Below are 20,903 nucleotides of genomic sequence, written 5' to 3'. Positions count from 1 at the left end.
TTGAATCCCTGAACAGACCGAAAACAAGCTCTGAAATTGAGGCTGTAATATATAGCCTACCAACAAAAAAACCCAGGACCGGATGGATTTACAGCTGAATTCTACCAGAGGCACAAAGCGGAACTGGTACCATTTCCTCTGAAACGATTTCAAACAATTGAAATGGAGGGACTCCTCCCTAACTCATTTTATGAGGTCAGTTTCATCCTGATACAAAAAGGAGAAGAAGAAGAAGAAGAAGAAGAAGAAGAAGAAGAAGAAGAAGAAGAAGAAGAAGAAGAAGAAGACGACGACGACTTCAGGCCAATATTCCCAATGAACATTGATGCAAAAATCCTCAATAAAATACTGGCAAACCAAATCCAGCAGCACATCGAAAAGCTTATCCATCATGATCAAGTCCCTGGATGCAAGGTTGGTTCAACATATGCAAATCAATAAATGTTACTCATCACATAAACACCACTAAAGACAAAAACTACAAGCTTATCTCAATAGACACCAAAAAGGTCTTTAGTAAAATTCAACACTGCTTCATGTTAAAAAGTTTCAATAAACTAGATATCAAAGGAACATACCTCAAAATGATAAGGGCCATTTATAACAAACCCATAGCCAATATCATACTGAATGGGCAAAAGCTGGAAGCATTCCCCTTGAAAACTGGCACAAGACAAGGATGTCCTCTCTTGCTACTCTTATTCAACATAATATTGGAAGTTGTGGCCAGGGCAATCAGGCAAGAGAAAGAAAAAAGGGTATTCAAATAGGAAAAGAGGAAGTCAAATTGTCTTTGTTTGCGGATGACATGATCCTATATCTAGAAAACCTCGTGGACTCAGTCCAAAAGCTTCTTAAGCTGATAACCAACTTCAGCATCAATGTGTAGAAATCACAAGCATTCCTATACACCAGTAATAGACAAGCAGAGAGCCAAATCATAAATGAACTCCCCTTCACAATTGCCACAAAGAGAATAAAATACCTAGGAATACAGCTAACAAGGAAGAACCTCTTCAAGAAGAACTACAAACCACTGCTCAAGGAAATCAGAGAGGTCACAAACAGATGGAAAAACATTCCATGCTCATGAATAGGAAGAATCAATGTCACAAAAATGACCATACTGCCCAAAGCAATTTATAGATTCAATGTCATTCCCATTAAACTACCATTTACATTCTTCACAGAATTAGAAAAATCTATTTAAAAAACCACAAGGAACCAAAAAAGAGCTCATACAGCCAAGACAATCCTAAGCAAAAAAAAAAAAAAAACAAAGCTGGAGGCATCACACTACCTGACTTCAAACTACCTGACAAGGTTACAGTAACAAAAAAGCATAGTACTTGCAGAAAAACAGGCACACAGAACAATGGAACAGAATAGATAACTCAGAAATAAAACTGCATGTCTACAACCATCTCATCTTTGCCAAAGCTGACCAAAACAAGCAATGGGGAAAGGATTCCCTATTCAACAAATAGTGCTGTAAGAACTGGATAGCAGCCTGGCCAGCATGGCGAAATCCTGTCTCTACCAAAAATAAAAAAATTAGCCAGGCGTGGTGACGCACGCCTGTAATCCTAGCTACTTGGAAGGCTGAGGCAGGAGAATCGCTTGAACCCTGGAGGGGGAGGTTGCAGTGAGCCGAGATTGCGCCACTGCACGCCAGCCTGGGCGACAGAGGGAGACTCTGTCTCAAAACGAAACAAAACAAACAAAACAAAACAAAAAGGAAGTGCCTTCTCTCACCTGCTGGCCTCTCCCATCTCCCAGCACACCTACTTCAGTGCAGAACAAAGCTGTGGCTGAGCTCAGGTGCTATTGCAACACGACCAGGTGTGTGCACGGTTGGGACACTGCTGACATGCCAGCCCCCTGTTGCCTTGGCCCCCTCCAGACTTTGGATGCCAATGAGCATGGCAGGGAGGCAGGGGGCTAAGGGAAGCTCAGCGCAGGCCTGCAGGTGCCCCTCCGCACGAATAGCCTGGGGACCCTGGAGGGCATGTTAATGGCAGCAGGAGGCAGACAGGCTCCTGGGCAGAAAGCGGTGGGTCCCCGGTGAAAGCCCACCTTCAAGCCATGGACAGCCTGAAGTCTGGGAGCTGGGCTGCCAATTCCGGGAGGAATCCACCTCCCAGAGTGAGACCTTGTGGTGCTTTTTCGGGCCGCCCATGGCCACCCATGAACCAATCAGTATGCACTTCCTCCCTTCTGAGCCTATAAAAATCCCCAGACTTAGCCAGACTCTGACAGACCTCAGGACTACCAGCTATGGGAATAAGCTGCCCACTTCAGGTCTCCTCCATTCGTCAGGATGACCTGCCTGTGGAAAGGAGCTATCCATTGCTGGTCTCTTTGCTGAAAGCTGGACACTTGGGAAGACCTGCCCGCAGAGAGGAGCTACCGACTGCAGGTCTCCTGAGAGCTGTTCTGTTGCTCAGTGAAGCCCCTCTCTGCCTTGCTTACCTTCCAACTGTCCACATGCCTCATTCTTCCTGGACGAGGCAGGACAAGAACTTGGGACTTGCTGAATGGCGGGACTGAAAGAGCTTTTACACAAACAGGGCTGAAACACACCCCCCAGCTTGCCACGTTGCGTGTGACGAGAAGGAGAGAAGAGCTGCAGCCTTCAGGGAACCCAGACATAAGGGCTTCCCAAGCCAGTGCTGTGACACCCTCTTTGGGGCTCTGCAGTTCCAAGTTTCCAGGTGCCACCATGCTCCCTTCGTCCAGATGCAGGTGCCCACTGTAGAAGCTGCATGCCATACGTCTGGTCCAGCCACAGTCAGATGTGCACAGTGACCAGACCCCACGCTCACTTGCTACACACCCTTGCTGTTCCGTGGCTGGCTCGCCCTTGGCAGGTGTGGGATCCGGGCGGTAGCTGGAGCTCAGAGGGCCAAGGGGGTGGAATGAACCCAGTGGCGCGAGCAATACTTAGGCAGAAGGCGCCTCTGGCCACAGAGGTTTGCAGCTGGTGAAGCACACCCAAAGGATCCCATGACAAGAGGACTGATAGTATTTGACTTTAAGACATATTATAAAGCTTAATGATCAACAGAGTGTGGTATTAGTGAAAAAAGAGAGAAATAGATAAATGGAATAGAATAGAGAGTCCAGAAATAGACCCACATGCATACAGAGGGTCCCTGACAAATGATGGTTCAATCTATGATTTTTAAATTTTGTGATGATGCAAAAGTGACACACATTAGTAGTATACAGCACTCTCCCTTTATCTGCAGGGAAGACATTCCAAGACCTCCAGTGGTTACCTGAAACCAAGGCTAGTAAAACCCTATATATACTCTGTTTTTTCATATACATATATGTCTATAATAAAGTTTAATTTATAAATTAGGCACAGTAAGAGATAAACAACAATAACTAATAATAAAATAGAACAATTATAACAATATACTATAATAAAAGTTATATGAATATGGTCTCTCTCTCTCTTTTTCCCCCTCTCTCAAAACATCTTATTGTACTATACTGTGGGTATAGAAACCACAGAAAGCAAAAGCACAGATAAAGGGGGATTGCTGTACAAACATTCAGTTTTTCACTTTCAATACACTATTCAACAAATTACAAGAGACACTCAAGACTTCATTCTATGAAATGGACTTTTTTTAAAAAAATAATTTTGCCCAACCATAGGCTAATGAAAGTGTTCTGAGCATGTTTAAGGTAGGTTAGGCTAAGCTATGATGTTTGGTAGGTCAAATAAATGCATTTTTGACATACAATATTTTCAATTTACAATGGGTTTAACTCCATCATGAGTCAAGAAGCATCTGTATAGTCAACTGATGTTTGAGAAAGGAGCAAAGGCAATACAATGGAGCAGAGATAGTCTTTTCAACAAATGAGACTAGAAAACTGGAAACCTAGACGCAAAAAAAAATGAATCTTGACCCAGACCTTACACCCTTCACAAAAATTAACTTGAACTGGCTCATAGACCTTAATGTAGAATATAAAGGTATGAAACTCTCAGAAGATAACATAGGAGAAAACATATAGTCTTGGATTTGCTGATAACTATTTACTTAAGTTTAAAAATTGTGTTTTTTAGAGAGATGGGGTCTTGCTATGTTGCCCAGGCTAGTCTCAAACTCCTGGGCTCAAGTGATCCTCCTGTTTCAGCCTCCCAAAGTGCTGGGATTACAGGCATGAGCTACCACATACAGCCATGGTAATGACTTTTTAGATACAACACCAAAGGCATGACCCTTTGGTGTTGTATGTAAAGAATTTATGAATTTATGAAAGAATTTATGAATCGGACTTTGTTAAAACTAAATACTTTTGTTCTTCAAAAGACACTGTGAAGAGAATGGAAAGACAAACCAGACTGAGAAAATATTTGCAAAAGACTTAGGATGAAGGGTATCAAGCTATCATCCAAAATACACAAACAACTTGTAAAACTCAACAGTAAGAAAATGAACAACTCAGATAAAATATGAACAAAAGTAGGCATGGTGGCTCACACCTGTAGTCCCAGCTACTTGGACGGCTGAGGTGGGATAATCACTTGAGCCCAGAAACTCGAGTCTATAGTGAACTATGATCGTGCACTCCCACCTGGGTTGACAGAGCAAGACCCCATCTCCAAAAAAATAAAAATAAAAATAAATTTAATGGACAAAACACTGGAACATACATCTCACCAAAGAGATGTACTGATGGCAAATAAGCGTATGAAAAGATGCTTAACATTGTATATTATTAGAGATTTACCAATTAAAACAATGAGATAATACTATATACCTGTTAGAATGTGAAAAGTCCAAAACACTAATGATAAAACCAAATACCTGAGAGGACATGGGACAATGAGAACTCTCGTTTGTTGCTGGTAGGAGCACAAAATGGTACAGCTACTGTGGAAGACAATTGGGCAGTTTGTTACTAAACTAAGCATGCTCTAACCGTGTCATCTAGCAATTGTACTCCTTGGTATTTACCCAAAGGAGCTGAAAGCTTATGTCCCCACAGAAACCTGCACACGGATGTTTCTAGTGACTTTATTCATAATTACCAAAACTTGGGAGCAACCAAGATATCTTTCAGTAGGTGAATGGATAAATAAACTGTGATACATCCAGATAATGAAATGTTATCCAGCTCTAAAAAGAAATGAGCTAACAAGCCATGAAAAGACATGGAGGAAATTTAAATGCATATTTCTAAGTTATTTGATTCAGGGCAGAGGACTACACAAGGCTGTGAACATTGGGAAGTTAGGGTCACTGTGGGCCTTCTTAGAGGCTGGCTACCATGCAAAGTTTTTCACATTTATCAGAAGAAAGTAGTTCTTAGTATTTATCTGTGATTCTTTAAATATCAAAAATCATCCCTCTTTACAATCCTAAAGTTTTTGATGTGTGATACTCTCTCTCTCTTTCTCTCTCTCTTGGCCCTCAGAAGTCAAATGATGAGGTGCTGTGACCACGAGAATGAATGCTAAATAAGCCACATAATAGGTGACCGCTAGACTTGTCTATCCCACAGGGTCACTGGATGGTCCAGGGAGGTTGAATGCGTTTTTCAAATCCAAGTAAATAAATGTGGAGGGTGATGTTAATGACAAAATTTTCCTTACACTTCTTATGCTGGGAGAACTCCTACTCATCTCTTACTAGTCATTCATTCAGCACCAGTGTTAACCTCTGTTAGGTTGACCATACTCTTTGATAATTATTTACTTACGTGTCTGTCTCTCAGTTCTCCAATAACACATTCCTTCAAGTGAGGGCTCCTCCAGAGCTACAATCCATATGTGTCCTATAGTCCTCAAGGCACAAAGTAAGCATCAGGAGACTAGACTTGCTAAATCAAAGAAGGATAAACTATCAGTGATTCTCAGAATAGACACCCTCCCTCCAATTTTTAGCCTTTTTAAACCTTTGGAAATCATTATTGGAAATGCATCAGCCAAATCCCAGGGAGTTCTGCAGGGGTGAAGGGAGGAAATGTACCACCAGATTATGTTCTTTATAAAAATATATCTCCTAACGACTGGAAAACAGCACCAGGCATTATTTTATTTACGGATCTCAAATCAAATCACCAAGAGGCAAAGACTTAAGTAGCAGGAAGTTCAGCAGATAATTGACTAATCAGAGCTGTCTTCTCATCCTATTTGATTCTAGGGTTAAAGAAAATCTGTGTTGTGCAATCCATTTATAATCTAAACACGTACATGACTTTCTCCCCCTGAAACACCAATGCTCCCAGCTTAACTGATGCTGAAAACTCTCCCTATATTGTAGGGGAAAAGAGCTGAAGTCCAGTGGATGTAGCTAGTGGAGGAGTGCAGGAGACATAAATTGAGAGACAGCAAAGACAGAACAAAAGTTACTTGGAGGAACAAGAGATCTTCTGGAGAAGGTGTCCAAGTGGTTTCTTAGGATGCTCCACTTATGGGTCTTCTGGGTGAGCCTTTTGGATACTAATGGCTACCATTTATTGAGCCATTGCCATATGCCAGAGGTTGTGGTAAGCATTTTTAGTGCATTATCTCATTTTAATTCTCAGAACAACCTTGCAAGTTCAGTATTGGTACCCCCATTCATAGATGAAACTGAAGGTCAGAAGATTGTAGTGATTTGCCCATTGCCATACAGTTAAGAGCTACAAAAGCCATGAATCCCTGCAGATTAGATTTGACTCAAAGCTTCTGCCCTGGGTCATTAACTATCCTCACAAAACCACTTTTCTTTTCTTTTCTTTTCTTTTTTTTTTTTTTTTTTTGAGATGGAGTTTTGCTTTTGTCACACAGGCTGGAGTGCAATGGTGCTGTCTGGGATCACTGCAACCTCCACCTCCCAGGTTCAAGCGATTCTCCTGCCTCAGCCTCCTGAGAAGCTGGGATTACAGGCACGCACCACCACGCCCAGCTAATTTTTGTATTTTTAGTACAGACAGGGTTTCACCATGTTGGCCAGGGTGGTCTTGAACTCCCGACCTCAGGTGATCCACCCGCCTCAGCCTCCCAAAGTGCTGGGATTACAGCGTGAGCCACGATGCCTGGCCCACTAAATCATTTTTGAGGCAGCTAGTAAGTATTTCCTCCATTCTACAGATGAGGAGACTGAAGCCCAGGGATGACTTAACTTGCCCAAGTGACACAGAGAGTAGCAGAGCCAAACGAGGTTTCCAACTCCAAAATCTCTTCTGCTTTAAAGATAGAACAAGAGCAACCGCGAAGAGTGAGAACGTGCCAGAAGGCCCCTGCAGGCCAGGCACTGCCCTCTCCTAGGGCACAGCTCCGACCCACCCCCAACCTCCACAATTAAGCTACTTTCAAGAATTTTCTTTTCTCTACCTCTGCCCCAGTGTGGCCCCTGAACTGAACAGGGATTGGGTGGTTCTTGGGAGAGTCTAAAACATACCTTCGCAAAGATTCCCTAGGAAGGGAACAGCCAGGGCACCACCAGCCCTGGTGCTCCCATTCCCACACATCTGAGCAAGGCCTGTGCGTAAGACTGGCAAGTGCTTGAACCAGGAGGCAACCAAACTGGGCTCAAACACAGCCCGCCGGTTTTGACCAATACCAGCAGCTCCCCTTTTCAAAGCATCTATTCTGCGACAGACATTTCACTAGGAGTTTCCTCCATGTTTTAAATTTTAATAGCTCCCCCTCCACCAACGATTGGCCCTATTTTACAAAAGAGGAGCCTCCGACTCCTGGGGATGAAGCGACAAGCCCAAGGACAGAAAGTCCTCACAAGCTTGGGACTTGAACCCACTACGGCCCCAGATTCTGCTGCTGCCCGGGAGCAGAGGAGGGAGGAGCTGCCAGTGCGGAGGGAGGTGGCGAGAGAGGGCAAGCTCCCAGCAGCGCAAGCTGACGACAGCAGGTGTTTTTTTTTTTTTTTTTTCCCAGCACTTTTTCAGTCAGCATCGTTCCTGGATTTTTTTCCTCCCTGCTGAGCGGCGTAAAAGGGTGGGGCCGCTTTCCTACAGCAGAGGCAGAGGCGGCGGCAGCAGCTGCTGCAGCATCTTTCACGAGCAGCAGCAGAGACCGAGAGCTGCAGAAAAGGGTGGGGTCGCTTCCCAGGAGAAGAGGCAGTGGCGGCGGCGGCTGCGGCATCCTCGCGGGCAGCGGCGGAGGCAGCAATGCTCGGTCTTCGCTGGAGGTGATGGCCTCCCAGTCCTGCTAGGTGGCCGGCTGCACTAGGACGCCGGCAGGAAGGAGACTCGAGCCCGGTCCGCGAACCCTGCGGCTACACCGCCCGGCCCCTCCTCTGCGCCATGGCTTAAGCCTGCAGCCACCTCTCCTCACGTCGCCGCGCTCGACCGAGGTCTGTGCGCCGCCGCAGCCGCAGGGAGGGGCGCGTCCCAGACACCCTCGCCGGGGACTCGGGAACGCCGTGCCTCTCGCCCTTCGGCGCCTGCAGCAGACTGCGCTCCCAAAGGCGTTTGCAACCGGTAATCGAGGGACTCTACAGACTCTCTTAGGATAGCTCTCCCTGGGTGCTCGCTGAGGGAGGAGGGCGAACTAGCTCTGGCTGATCGGGGGTAGAAAACGGTGGGAACCACATTGGCTGGTCCGGATCGGAGGCTGAAGGAAGATTAGAGACTTGCTTTAGAACCACAAGAAGAAAGAGGGGGCCTGCTTTTCAGCTAGCATCATGGCGTGGCCGTGCATCACGAGGGCCTGCTGCATCGCCCGCTTCTGGAACCAGTTGGACAAAGCGGACATAGCGGTGCCGCTGGTTTTCACCAAGTACTCGGAGGCCACCGAGCACCCGGGCGCCCCGCCGCAGCCACCGCCGCCGCCGCAGCAGCAGCAGGCGCAGCCGGCGCTCGCGCCCCCCTCGGCGCGCGCGGTTGCCATAGAGACGCAGCCAGCCCAGGGCGAGTTGGATGCAGTTGCCCGGGCAACGGGGCCAGCGCCTGGGCCTAGCGGTGAGCGTGAGCCGGCGGCTGGCCCCGGCCGGGGCGGGCCGGGCCCGGGCTTGGGCTCCGGCTCCACCTCCGGCCCCGCGGACTCGGTGATGCGGCAGGACTACCGCGCCTGGAAGGTGCAGCGGCCCGAGCCCAGCTGTCGGCCGCGCAGCGAGTACCAGCCCTCCGACGCGCCCTTCGAGCGCGAGACCCAGTACCAGAAGGACTTCCGCGCCTGGCCACTGCCGCGCCGCGGAGACCACCCGTGGATCCCTAAGCCGGTGCAGATCCCTGCGGCCTCCCAGGCCTCGGCGCCCATCCTCGGGGCGCCCAAGCGCCGGCCGCAGAGCCAGGAGCGCTGGCCAGTGCAGGCCGCCGCTGAGGCCCGGGAGCAGGAGGCGCCCCCCGGCGGAGCGGGCGGCCTGGCGGCCGGAAAGGCGTCCGGAGCGGACGAGCGCGACACGCGCAGGAAGGCCGGGCCTGCCTGGATGGTGCGCCGCGCCGAGGGCCTGGGGCACGAGCTGACGTCGCTGCCCGCCGCCCAGACCCAGGTCCAGGCTACCGGCCCCGAGGTTGGCAGGGGGCGCGCCGCGGCGGACGCCCTCAACCGGCAAATCCGCGAGGAGGTGGCGAGTGCAGTGAGCAGCTCCTACAGGTGAGACGCGGCCGCTGCTAGCGCGGGGGAGTCGCCGCGCAGACGATCCCCAACGCAGGCCTAGCATGCAGCCTCCCTCCAGTCCCAGGCCACACCCTCTCCCCAGCCGCCTCCCAGGCCACCTCCGGTCGAAGCCTTCTCTTCTGCCGTGTCCTGTGCGCAAGCTGTTAGTATTTTCCATCTTAGCCTGCCTGACTCTTTCACTTTATAGCTGTAGCCGTTTTCTCCATCTCTCCCACCTCAGATCCCTGGCTGCCCACAGAGACCCTTTGCAATGTCAGCAGTGGCTGTGCTTCCGTCCTGCCCCCACCCAGCTCACCTGCTGTGTTAGCCTGGATGCTGCCCTTTGCCGTCTGACAGGGTCCCCATTCTTCTAGAAGAAGAATTCTTTCCAAGTGGCCTCTCGCCCTCCTCCCTAGCCCAGTTCCCTTGGCCCTTCATTCTTTCCTCCCTCTCTCAGTTTCTGGGCAACACCCAGGCACCATACCTTTTTCTAGATTACCCACAGGATCTTTACAAATCACCCTCCTCCTTCCACCGCTGGAACTTTGAAGTCATTGTCCTTCTACTTCTTACTAGCTGTGACATATTGGGCAAGTTTCCTAATGTTTCTGGACCTCAGGTTCTTATCTGTAAGATGTAATTGGTAATAGACATCTCTTAGCATTGTTCACACTTTTATTGATTTGGTATTAAATATTTTATTTTTATTTAATTAATATTAAATATTCAGCATATTTTTGAGTGCCTACTATATGCCAAGCACTGTGCTGGACATTGTGAGGATTAAATGAGATGATTCAGGAGAACAGCTCATGCCTAGCACATAGTGGTAATTAGTACATCTTGGTTCCATTCCTACCTTCCACGTGATGCCTTATGATCCTACTTCCTAGATGCCTCCAGCCTTCTCTGCTATTGAGGCATCTTCTTTCTCCTTTCCCTGCATGTTCTCCAGATGTCTCTCATTCTCTTGCCACTAAGAAGCCCTTTCTCCATCTCACTCAATTCCTTGCAGATGAATGCTTTCAAGCATGAAAAATATATATATATCTCTCTTTCCTTCTGGAATTTTCCCTCTGCTACAGCCTCAGCCATTCCAGACTGCTTTCTTGCCCTTCATCCATCCTGTATATACTTCAGACGGCTTAGCTTTCAATTCTACCCTTATGTTTCAACCAACATCAATTAGCTAACAGAACACGGTTGACTCTGAACATGTAACATTGCATTTGGGGTTTCTTGAGGAAGATGTGTATGAATAGTAATTGAGCTAGAGGTGTTCAAAATGCAGCTTATGGGGTCCTTCATCAATGTCACAGCTTTCTGCTGCCTTCTTCCTGCAAGAGGGTGTGGTGGGGGAGGACTACAGAGTTAGTCCTTTGCCAATACTCTGTATATAGCCTCAAGTTAGACTAATGTCCTTCTCCAGTGAACATAACCAATACTCTCTCATAGGCTGAGGAAAGAATAGCATATCCAGGGCCGGGCGCGGTGGCTCAAGCCTGTAATCCCAGCACTTTGGGAGGCCGAGACGGGCGGATCACGAGGTCAGGAGATCGAGACCATCCTGGCTAACACAGTGAAACCCCGTCTCTACTAAAAAATACAAAAACTAGCCGGGCGTGGTGGCCGGCGCCTGTAGTCCCAGCTACTCGGGAGGCTGAGGCAGGAGAATGGCGTGAACCCGGGAGGCAGAGCTTACAGTGAGCTGAGATCCGGCCACTGTACTCCAGCCTGGGTGACAGCGAGACTCCGTCTCAAAAAAAAAAAAAAAATAGCATATCCAGACATCCTTCATGTTAAGATAAAATCTGTCCCCCAACTCCTACCCCTGCATTTCTCATCTTCCTGAATTCCACCTCCCACTTGGCATCTCTCTCTTGGTTTATTGCTGTCACAACAGCCACACTAGGAACCCAGGAGTACAGCACTTCCTTTGAGCTCTTGGTCAAACAAGGACATACATCCTTTTCCTTGAATAGCCATGAGATGGTAGTATGTTCACTATGTTTTTATGCTGCTATCAAGCGGGGAGCAAAAGGAAAGAAGGGAAATAAACAAACAAGAGACATAAAAAAACAAAGGCAGGATGTAGTTTTCTGGTTCTGCTATGGCTTTCTTGCTTCAAGACCCTACTTCATTTCTTGATCTTCCTACCCTGAGAAGCCCACGTCTGGCCCAACATCATAGATTACTGGCCTGGCCTCTTCATCTTCCCACTCTCATTCTAGCACCTTCTGGCAGCTGGAACCTTACTGCCCACTAGCAGGAACTGTCTCTTCTCACCACCATACAGTCAATGCCAGTCAAGAGAGATTCCAGATTCTTAAGCCTCTTTGGGTGATCCTGTTCAGTTTATGATTTCAAGTTGGCAGGCCTTGCTTTGTTTATGGATGAGTGGCCTGTCACTCAAGGAATGACCACATCCTTTGGATATAACGCACTCCAGATTTGGGGTTGTACCTTGTTTCATATAGCCTTTTTCCTCAAAACAACAGATTAACTGTGCAGTAAGCATGTCATGCTTCACATTACACACATACTGGAAATGACTTGGTGGGGGAAGGCTATGCCCTTGGAGCTGGTGAGAATGATTATTTTTAGCACTTATCAATTCTATTAACCTGTCAAAAAATCTTTTTTTTTTTTTTTTTTTTTGAGACGGAGTCTCGCTCTGTCGCTCAGACTGGAGTGCAGTGGCCGGATCTCAGCTCACTGCAAGCTCCGCGTCCCGGGTTTACGCCATTCTCCTGCCTCAGCTTCCTGAGTAGCTGGGATTACAGGCGCCCGCCACCTCGCCCGGCTAGTTTTTTTTTGTATTTTTTAGTAGAGACGGGGTTTCACTGGGTTAGCCAGGATGGTCTCTATCTCCTGACCTCGTGATCCGCCCGTCCCTCGGCCTCCCAAAGTGCTGGGATTACAGGCTTGAGCCACCGCGCCCGGCCAAAAAAATCTTTTTAACACCTCAAAAAAATTTTTAAATATAGGTCTTTTGTAAAATTTAATTATACCTATGACTTAGGGGCCAGGAGTACTATTTTGCTATATAATCAGAAGGGTTTTGAAATATTAAGGGAATGATTATTGTTAAGAAACATCAATTTCTTTAATGAACAATTTAAGTGCATGACAAATTTGATGTGAAATTTAATGGTTTTTTTGTTCCAGAATAAAAATGAACAAATAATTGAGAAATTCACTTTGATTGAAAGTAGATATAAAGAAATAAGATATTCAGTAGTACATTAAATACACTATAAAGAAAAAATCATTGGCAATTATAAGCTTATCTAGAACATTGATTTTCCTTCCCTATTGTTTCACATTCTTTTCCTTGCTATGATTCTAGGATATCTTCTGAATTTAAGTACCATGTCCACTGTAGATGGGCCTTATGTCACCTTAGAAGCCAAGCTGTGCTCCACTTCAATGATAATTTGATTTACAAACCCTTTTCTTCTGCCATTCTACATAAATCATGGTGTGTTTACACCATGGTGACTGGTTCATCTCATGGACTTTACAAATGACATCTGCCGCATGACATCAGCGTGAACAGTCTGCTTAAACAGAAAGGGACATACAGTCCATCATGTAAAATATACATTCAAAATTCAGAATAATATGCGTGCTCATTGTTTTACTTTACAATTTACAGTAATAAATAACATTACATACCCTTTGACGTTGTGGTTTTGAGAAACCTTCCCTATTCAATAACTCATCTAATTCCCAATCCATTCATATCAGCCTGAGATTTTTGCATTCAAGTAGTATCCAAGATAGCTTCAGGGTTATTCACAAACATGAGTGATTAATTTTTAATACATTCATTTTACATAGATGATGTTATAAAACTGAGAAGCATGTCTTTTTTTTTTTTTTTTTTGAGCCGGAGTCTCCCTCTGTCGCCCAGGCCCCAGGCTGGAGTGCAGTGGCCGAATCTCAGCTCACTGCAAGCTCCGCCTCCCAGGTTCATGCCATTCTCCTGCCTCAGCCTCCCGAGTAGCTGGGACTACAGGCGCCCGCCACCTCGCCTGGCTAGTTTTTTGTATTTTTTAGCAGAGATGGGGTTTCACCGTGTTAGCCAGGATGGTCTCAATCTCCTGACCTCGTGATCCGCCTCCCAAAGTGCTGGGATTACAGGCTTGAGCCACCGCGCCCGGCCGAAGCATGTCTTTATTACCATTTTTAATGTTAAAGATGGATTTCATTGGGAAGCCATTTGTGACTTTAGACCTGACCTTCTCAATTAGAAAATAGATGAGTCATAAGGAGGTGATTAAAATTCCTCTCCCAGTCAACCCCATTGCCCTGGCCATCAGATAATAGGGGTAGATAGGGTAGCAGCTGCTCCCTATAGACATGCTAATGAGAAACTTTTCTTAGAAGAAACCAGCTGAGGCACTAGGAGGTAGAATTAATAAACCAGGGTGAAATACTTGAAAAATAAGAGCAGTAACAAGGAAGTTAGAAAGAAAAGGAGTCTTTAATGTCTGCCCTCCAGCCTTGCATGAAGGTTACAGGAAGGCCCATCTGACTTACTTTATGCTATGCAGAACTGCCCCTTTCCCCAACTGCCCATTTCCCTAATTTCCTCTTGGGTCAGTCCCAGCAATGCCTCAAGGCCAATCTTGGATGCCGAATTTACAGCGATGCTTTCCTAGATCCAGCCATTCTGAATGAATTTTTCTTCTATTCCCTTTTTACTTTCTGAACTCTTATCATTGTCTGCTTGATTGTAAAATACTTTTGTCTATATCTGTCTCCCCCACCAGGTCATGAACACCTGAAGAGAAGGCTGTATTTTGTTCACTCTGTACCTCTCATAGCCTAGGTGCTATATAGATTTATTGAATCTAACGGAATTTTTAGGGCTTGGTGAAAATTGTATTTATCTACATATTGATAGAGTCAATTTCATTTAGTTGAATTTTTTTCAGAAAATGATCACCAAACCAGATAAGGAGCTGGGAATACCAAATAAATGAGTCATAATTTTAATGTAAGAAAATTGTGCCGGGCACAGTGGCTCAAGCCTGTAATCCCAGCACTTTGGGAGGCCGAGATGGGCGGATCACGAGGCCAGGAGATCGAGACCATCCTGGCTAACACGGTGAAACCCCGTCTCTACTACAAAATACAAAAAACTAGCCGGGCGAGGTGGCGGGCGCCTGTAGTCCCAGCTACTCGGGAGGCTGAGGCAGGAGAATGGCGTGAATCCGGGAGGCGGAGCTTGCAGTGAGCTGAGATCCGGCCACTGCACTCCAGCCCGGGTGACAGAACGATACTCCGTCTCAAAAAAAAAAAAAAGAAAAGAAAATTGTGTCTTCCTCAATCAAGTTAAAGTCCAAATCCTGGTCAGGCGCAGTGACTCACGCCTGTAATCCTAGCACTTCGAGAGGCTGGGTGGGGGAGGGCAGATCACGAGGTCAGGAGTTCGAGACAAGCCTGACCAACATGGTGAAACCCCATCTCTACTAAAAATACAAAAAATTAGCCGGGCATGGTGGCGTGCGCCTGTAATCCCAGCTACTCAGGAGGCTGAGGCAGGAGAATCGCTTGAACCTGGAAGGCGGAGGTTGCGGTGAGCCAAGATGGTGCCACTGCACTCCGGCCTGGGCGACAGAGCAAGAGTCCGTCTCAAAAAAAAAAAAGTACAAATCCTACCAGGTTAGCACTAAATGTTCAAATGGAGAAGGGCAGCAAACTTTACAGACGTGACTCTACATGGACCTTCACCTAGGGCAGTGGTCCTCAACCTTGGCTACACATTGGAATCAGTGGAGAACTTTCAAAAAACTAATGCATAGGTGCCTTGCCCAGAAAATCTGATTTCATTGGTCTGGGGTGTAGCCTGGGCAACCAAGTTTTTAAAAACTATCTCAAGTGATTCTAATGAGCAACTCACGTTATGATCTACTTTTATAAGGCATGGTTCTCAAAATTTAGTACACAAAAGAATCACCTAGAGAGCTTTCTGAAATGCAGATTCCTGGGCCACATCCTCATACATACTAATTCAATGGGCTTAAAATGGAGCCTAAGTAATTTTTAGCAAGCATGCTAGATAATTTTAATGCAGGTGAATGCAGGCTTTACTTGGGAAAAAATTACCTGGAGAGATTTGCCATCTTTAAGCTATTGAGTTTTCCCATATGCAAACATGGCAAAGGTTGCCATTTATTTAAGTCTTTTATGTTCTTCACTTATATTTTGTAATTTTCTCCACAAAATCACATACACATATATACTCATATATATACACATATATACAGTTTTAAAGTTTTATTTCTGTATTTAAATTGTTAATAATCTAACTAGATTTTATCTTGATGAGTGGAGTGAGGTCAGGATTGAATTTTTCCATATATGGAAAGTCATTTATCCTTACACTCTTTTTTAAAGCTTTATTTTTCCCCACTAACTTATGATATCTCCTCTATCACATAAGGGTCACATATCTTTAGATAGTATGTCTGAGTTCTCTGTTCTATTCCATCAGTCTGAGCTAATACCACATTATCTTATTATATTTTTTTCTAATCTAGCTTTTAATTATTGTTCTTATTGTGAAGAGTTTATTACCTTTTCTAATTTATTATTGCCCATATGCAATAATTACTTTTTGTATGTTAATCTTGTATTCAGGAACCTTATCATACTCTCTAATTAGTTTTGATTGTAGACATTCCTGGATTGTCTGTAGAGATAATGTATGTTTTTAGCAAATAACAATTTATTATCTTCCTTTCCAAGATTTACATATCTTGTTTTTTTGTGTGTGTGTTGCTCTGTTGGTTAGGACATCTGGGGTGGTTTCAAATAGTAGGTGATAACAAACATCCTTGTCATGGGATTTGGCAAGTTTCTAAAGTTTTATCATTAAGTATGAGGTTTGCTATATGTTTTTATAAGATTAAGAAATATTTATTTTTCTTAGTTTGCTAGGGGTTTCTAAAAATTAGTTTGGCTATTGAATCTTACTGAATGCTTTTTCTCTTATTGAAGGCTCAGTGTCAACTGAGATGATCTGTGATTTTTCTTTTTTAATCTGTTAATAGATTTTTTTTTCTCATATTGAACAATCTCCGCATTTCTGGGATAAATCTTGCTTAGATAGAAATATATTTTATTATGCTGAATTTGGTTTTTTACTTTTTATCTGAAATGTTTGCATATATATTCATAAATAAGATTGGCCTATAATTTTTCCTTTTTTATATTGGTCTTACATACTGTTGGGATCAAGGTTATACCTATAAAATTAGATGGATAGATTCCCCTCCTTTTTAGTTATTTGAATAAGTTTATATAAGAAGGACTCAAATATCTGATAAAATTATCCTGTAAAACTTGCTGGACCTGTTGTCTTTTTCATGAATTTTTTTTTTTAACTATCAATTCGATGTGTTTAATAGTGATTCACTTATCCAGGTATTATATTTCTTCCTGAGCCAATTTTGGTAATTTATTTTTTCTGGAAAAATGTAAATTTCTTCTAATTTTATAATTTATTGACATAAAATTGATCATAGCATTATCTTGTGGATTTAAAAATAATCTCTACTTACCTGTAGTTATGTCTCCTTTTTCATACCTAATATTTATTTGTGCCTTCTCGCTTTTTTTTTTTTTCAGGATTAGTCTTGCTCAGATTTGTTTTGTTTTTTAGTCTTTCCAAAGAATAAATTTTTGATTTTGTTGAGCATCTCTTTTTTCAGTAAATTTTACTCTTATTTTTATTATTCCCTTTCTTTTTGTGCTCTGAGAGGTAGGCAGGGGTCAGCTTATCAACAGCCTTGTATTCCTGGCTAAGAAATTTGGATTTGCTTCTATAGACAATAATGAGTCACTGAAAAAATCTAAGCAGAGGGACAACATAGTTTGATTCAAATTTTATAAAGCTCCCACTGGCTGGCTGTAGCACCTGGGGAGATTAGAGAAAGGGAGGCCAATAAGGAGGCTATTGAGATAATTTGGAGAAAATAACAAAGCCTTAATCATGGTTGTGAGATCGGAGATTTTTTTTTTTTTTTTGCAATGGAGTCTTGCTCTGTCACCCAGGCTAGAGTGCAGTGGCACATTCTTGGCTCACTGCAAGCTCTGCCTCCCTGGTTTAAGCGATTCTCCTGCCTCAGCCTCCCGAGTAGCTGGGATTACAGGCACCTGCCACCATGCCTGGCTAATTTTTGTATTTTTAGTAGAGATGGGGTTTCACCATCTTGGCCTGGCTGGCCTCGAACTCCTGACCTCGTGATCCATCCACCTCGGCCTCCCAAAATGTTGGGATTACAGGCGTGAGCCACCACGCCCAGCCAGAGATCGGAGATTTATAAGATAATATGGGTACAAAACAACAGATCTAAATGACCAATCGAGATTCATAGAAGAGGATATGGCCCAGAGTGACCCTTGTGTTTCTGATTTTGATAACTGGTAGTGATGCTAGTCACTGGAACAGGGAATATAGAGGGAGAAAAAAGTCCGAAGTGAAAGTTGAGGTACTTTTCAATATATAGAATTTGGATTGTCTATGGGATATCTAACAAGAGGTGTTTGAGGGTCAGTTGAGTAAGTGGATCTGAAAGCTTAGGGAGAGGCCTAGGCTGTAAATATAGATTTGGAAGCAATCAGCTTGTGGATGTTTCACTTCCTGTGAAAGTCATAGGAAGAGGCAAAATTACCCTTGGAAAAGGAGTAGACAAAATTAACCAACAGAAAATGGAGCCATGGGGGATATACATATTTGGAGTACTGACAGCAGAAGGGATGTCCATGAAAAAGATGAAGGAGGAGTGATGTGAGGAAGGAAGAAAGCCAGGAGAGAAACTTGTCATGGAAACCTCATATAAACTCAGCAGTGTTTGATGTCTGTTTGGACATTTTTACTGAGGCATTTTGTTAGATCATTGGTTAACTTTGTACAATTAACCCTCAGAAATACAAAGCTGACCAAGACTAACCCACAAAGAAGATAAGATATATACAATTAATTATTTGTTGCTCTCATAGGGAAAGATTGCATCTAACACATATATGAACTTTAAAAAAATGTCAAGCCAGTGATAGTTCTAAAATCAACAATCACTAAGAATCATTCAATGTCCCAAATATAAAACTAAAATAAATCAACAAATGTTCATTAAGATTAAGGAGCTATCTCTACAATGCTGCTTTGGCTTTACAAACTGTGTCAACTGTATTAATGTAAATAGGTAAGCTTCTCATTCTCTGCTGAATGAAGATGACTTCAACATGGAACTGAACCAGCAAACTAAAAACTTCTAGTTTCACCATCAGAAATAATAATACTAATAGTAGCTAATTTAGTGCCTTAGCATGTGCCTGGCGGAAGGCTAGAAACCTTAGATACATTTTCTCCCTGAAATCTTTGCAATCACTCTTCAGGAACCATGCTGTTACTTCCCTGTTAGAGCTTATGATCCCCCTTCCTCTTATCACCCAGACTGAAGTACAGTGACGCCATCTCGGCTCACTGCAACCTCTGCCTCCTGGGTTCACGCGATTCTCCTGCCTCAGCCTCCTGAGTAGCTGGGACTATAGGCACGCACCACCCACGCCTGGCTAATTTTTGTATTTTTAGTAGAGATGGAGTTTCACCATGTTGGTCAGGCTGGTCTCGAACTCCTGACCTCAGGTGACCCACCCACCTCTGCCTCCCAAAGTGCTGGGATTACAGGCATGAGCCACCGCGCTCGGCCCCTTTAGGTTTTAAGACTGTTGAAATCACAGGCTTTGTCTACACTTGTCTTTCTCTACACTCAGCACTTCCTCCATATCATATTAATATGTACTCTCTTCATTCAGTTTCCATTCAGTAAATGTTTATTTGTATCTACTATGTCAGGTCCTGGACCAAGTCCCTGGATGACAAAGTGGTCCCTGCTCTCAAGAGTCTTTTGTTTATTGGACAGAGACAAGTGTGCTGAAAAGTTACAGGTTCCCTGATAAAATGTCTGTGCAGGGCATGGTGGAGCACAGAGAAGAGAGGAGTTAAGTCTGCCTGATTTGAGGGTTGTTGGAAAAGAATTCAGTAGAGAAGGTTACTAGTATGCTGAGTCTTGAAAGATGAGTTGGCAGTAAATGGGAGAATGGATTAATTTGAGTAAAAGTACAAGAAGAGAAATTATAAGCAGTTCTGTGTGGGCAGAACTTGGAAGTATCATTGCGTAAGGATAGAATGGCAAGGGACAGAAGAGGGAGGTAGGCTGGGGATAGCTCCTTTGTCTTATAAGCAACAGGAGAATCAGAGTTCACTTTTAGATTTTAGAAAAGGTGACTTTGACAGTAGTGGGAAGAATGGACTGGAGAGATAGACTGGGAATAGAGTCCAGGGAAGAAACTATAGTCTAGGTGAGAGATGGTAAAGACCTCCATCAAGAATAGAATGTAAGCAAGTGCTGATAAGAATAAAATAATAATGGCTAAATAAAAGTAGGCAGAAAGGGAGAGGGAAGAGTCTAGGATGTTTCCAGGGTTCATGTTTTGGATGTCTGGGGCGGGGGGTGGGGGGGTGGGGAAATGGTATACACTGAGATAGATAGCACAGTTTTGGTAAGTTGGGTTAAGGGTGTCTTTGGAAGGTCTACTTGGAGATGTTCAGTACAGAATGAAAATGGAAACTCATACTGCTGCTAAGGGTGTAAATTTGTACAGCCACATTATAAAACTGTTTAGCGTTATCTATTCAAGCTAAACATACATTGACCATGACCGAGAAATTCCATTCTTGAGTATCTACTTAACAGAAATGAATACAGAAGATGTGTATAAGAATGTCTATAGCAGCATTATTAATAGCTAAGAACTAAAACAGCCCAAATGTCCATCAACAGTAGGATACATAAATTGTGGTATATTCATGCAGCAGAATATTATATAGCAGGGTATGGAAGGCAGAATAATCTCCCCTACAAAGATATCCAAATTCTAATTCTAGGAATTTGTGAATATGTTATCTTACGTGCCAAAAGGGACTTTACAGATGTCATTAAGTTATGGGCCTTGAAATGGGGAGTATAGCCTGGTTTCACTTGGGCTCGGTATAATCACAAGAGTCCTTATAAGTGAAAGAGGAAGACAGAAGTGTCAATATTAGGGTGATGCAGTGTGACAAAGACTTGACTGGTGGTTGTTGGCTTTGAAGATGGAAGGACACGTGCCAAGGAATGTAAGCCACCTCTAGAAGCTGGCAAAGGCAAAGAAAGTATTCTCTCCTAGAGCTTCCAATGAGACCTATTTTGGACTTCTGAATGACAGAACTGTGAGATGATAAATCTGTGTTGCTTTAAGCCATTCTGTTTGTGGTAAT

General features: G+C 44.2%; 1 protein-coding gene across 2 annotated transcripts in view; it reads left to right on the top strand.

Moving 5' to 3' along the window:
* Positions 1-7,637: 7,637 nt before the first annotated feature.
* Positions 7,638-20,903, top strand: part of MAP6 (microtubule associated protein 6) — an 80,126-nt gene continuing 66,860 nt past the window's right edge. For both annotated transcript variants that reach the window (XM_033207324.1, XM_033207323.1), the window contains exon 1: positions 7,638-9,565. In XM_033207324.1, coding sequence (XP_033063215.1) covers positions 8,655-9,565 — 911 coding nt within the window. In that variant the 5' untranslated portion in view covers positions 7,638-8,654. The remainder of the gene's footprint in view (positions 9,566-20,903) is intronic.

This window comes from Trachypithecus francoisi, unplaced genomic scaffold, assembly GCF_009764315.1.
Source record: "Trachypithecus francoisi isolate TF-2019V2 unplaced genomic scaffold, Tfra_2.0 Lachesis_group8, whole genome shotgun sequence".
Classification (NCBI taxonomy): Eukaryota; Metazoa; Chordata; class Mammalia; order Primates; family Cercopithecidae; genus Trachypithecus; species Trachypithecus francoisi.
This window is presented reverse-complemented; position numbering and strand designations above follow the sequence as displayed.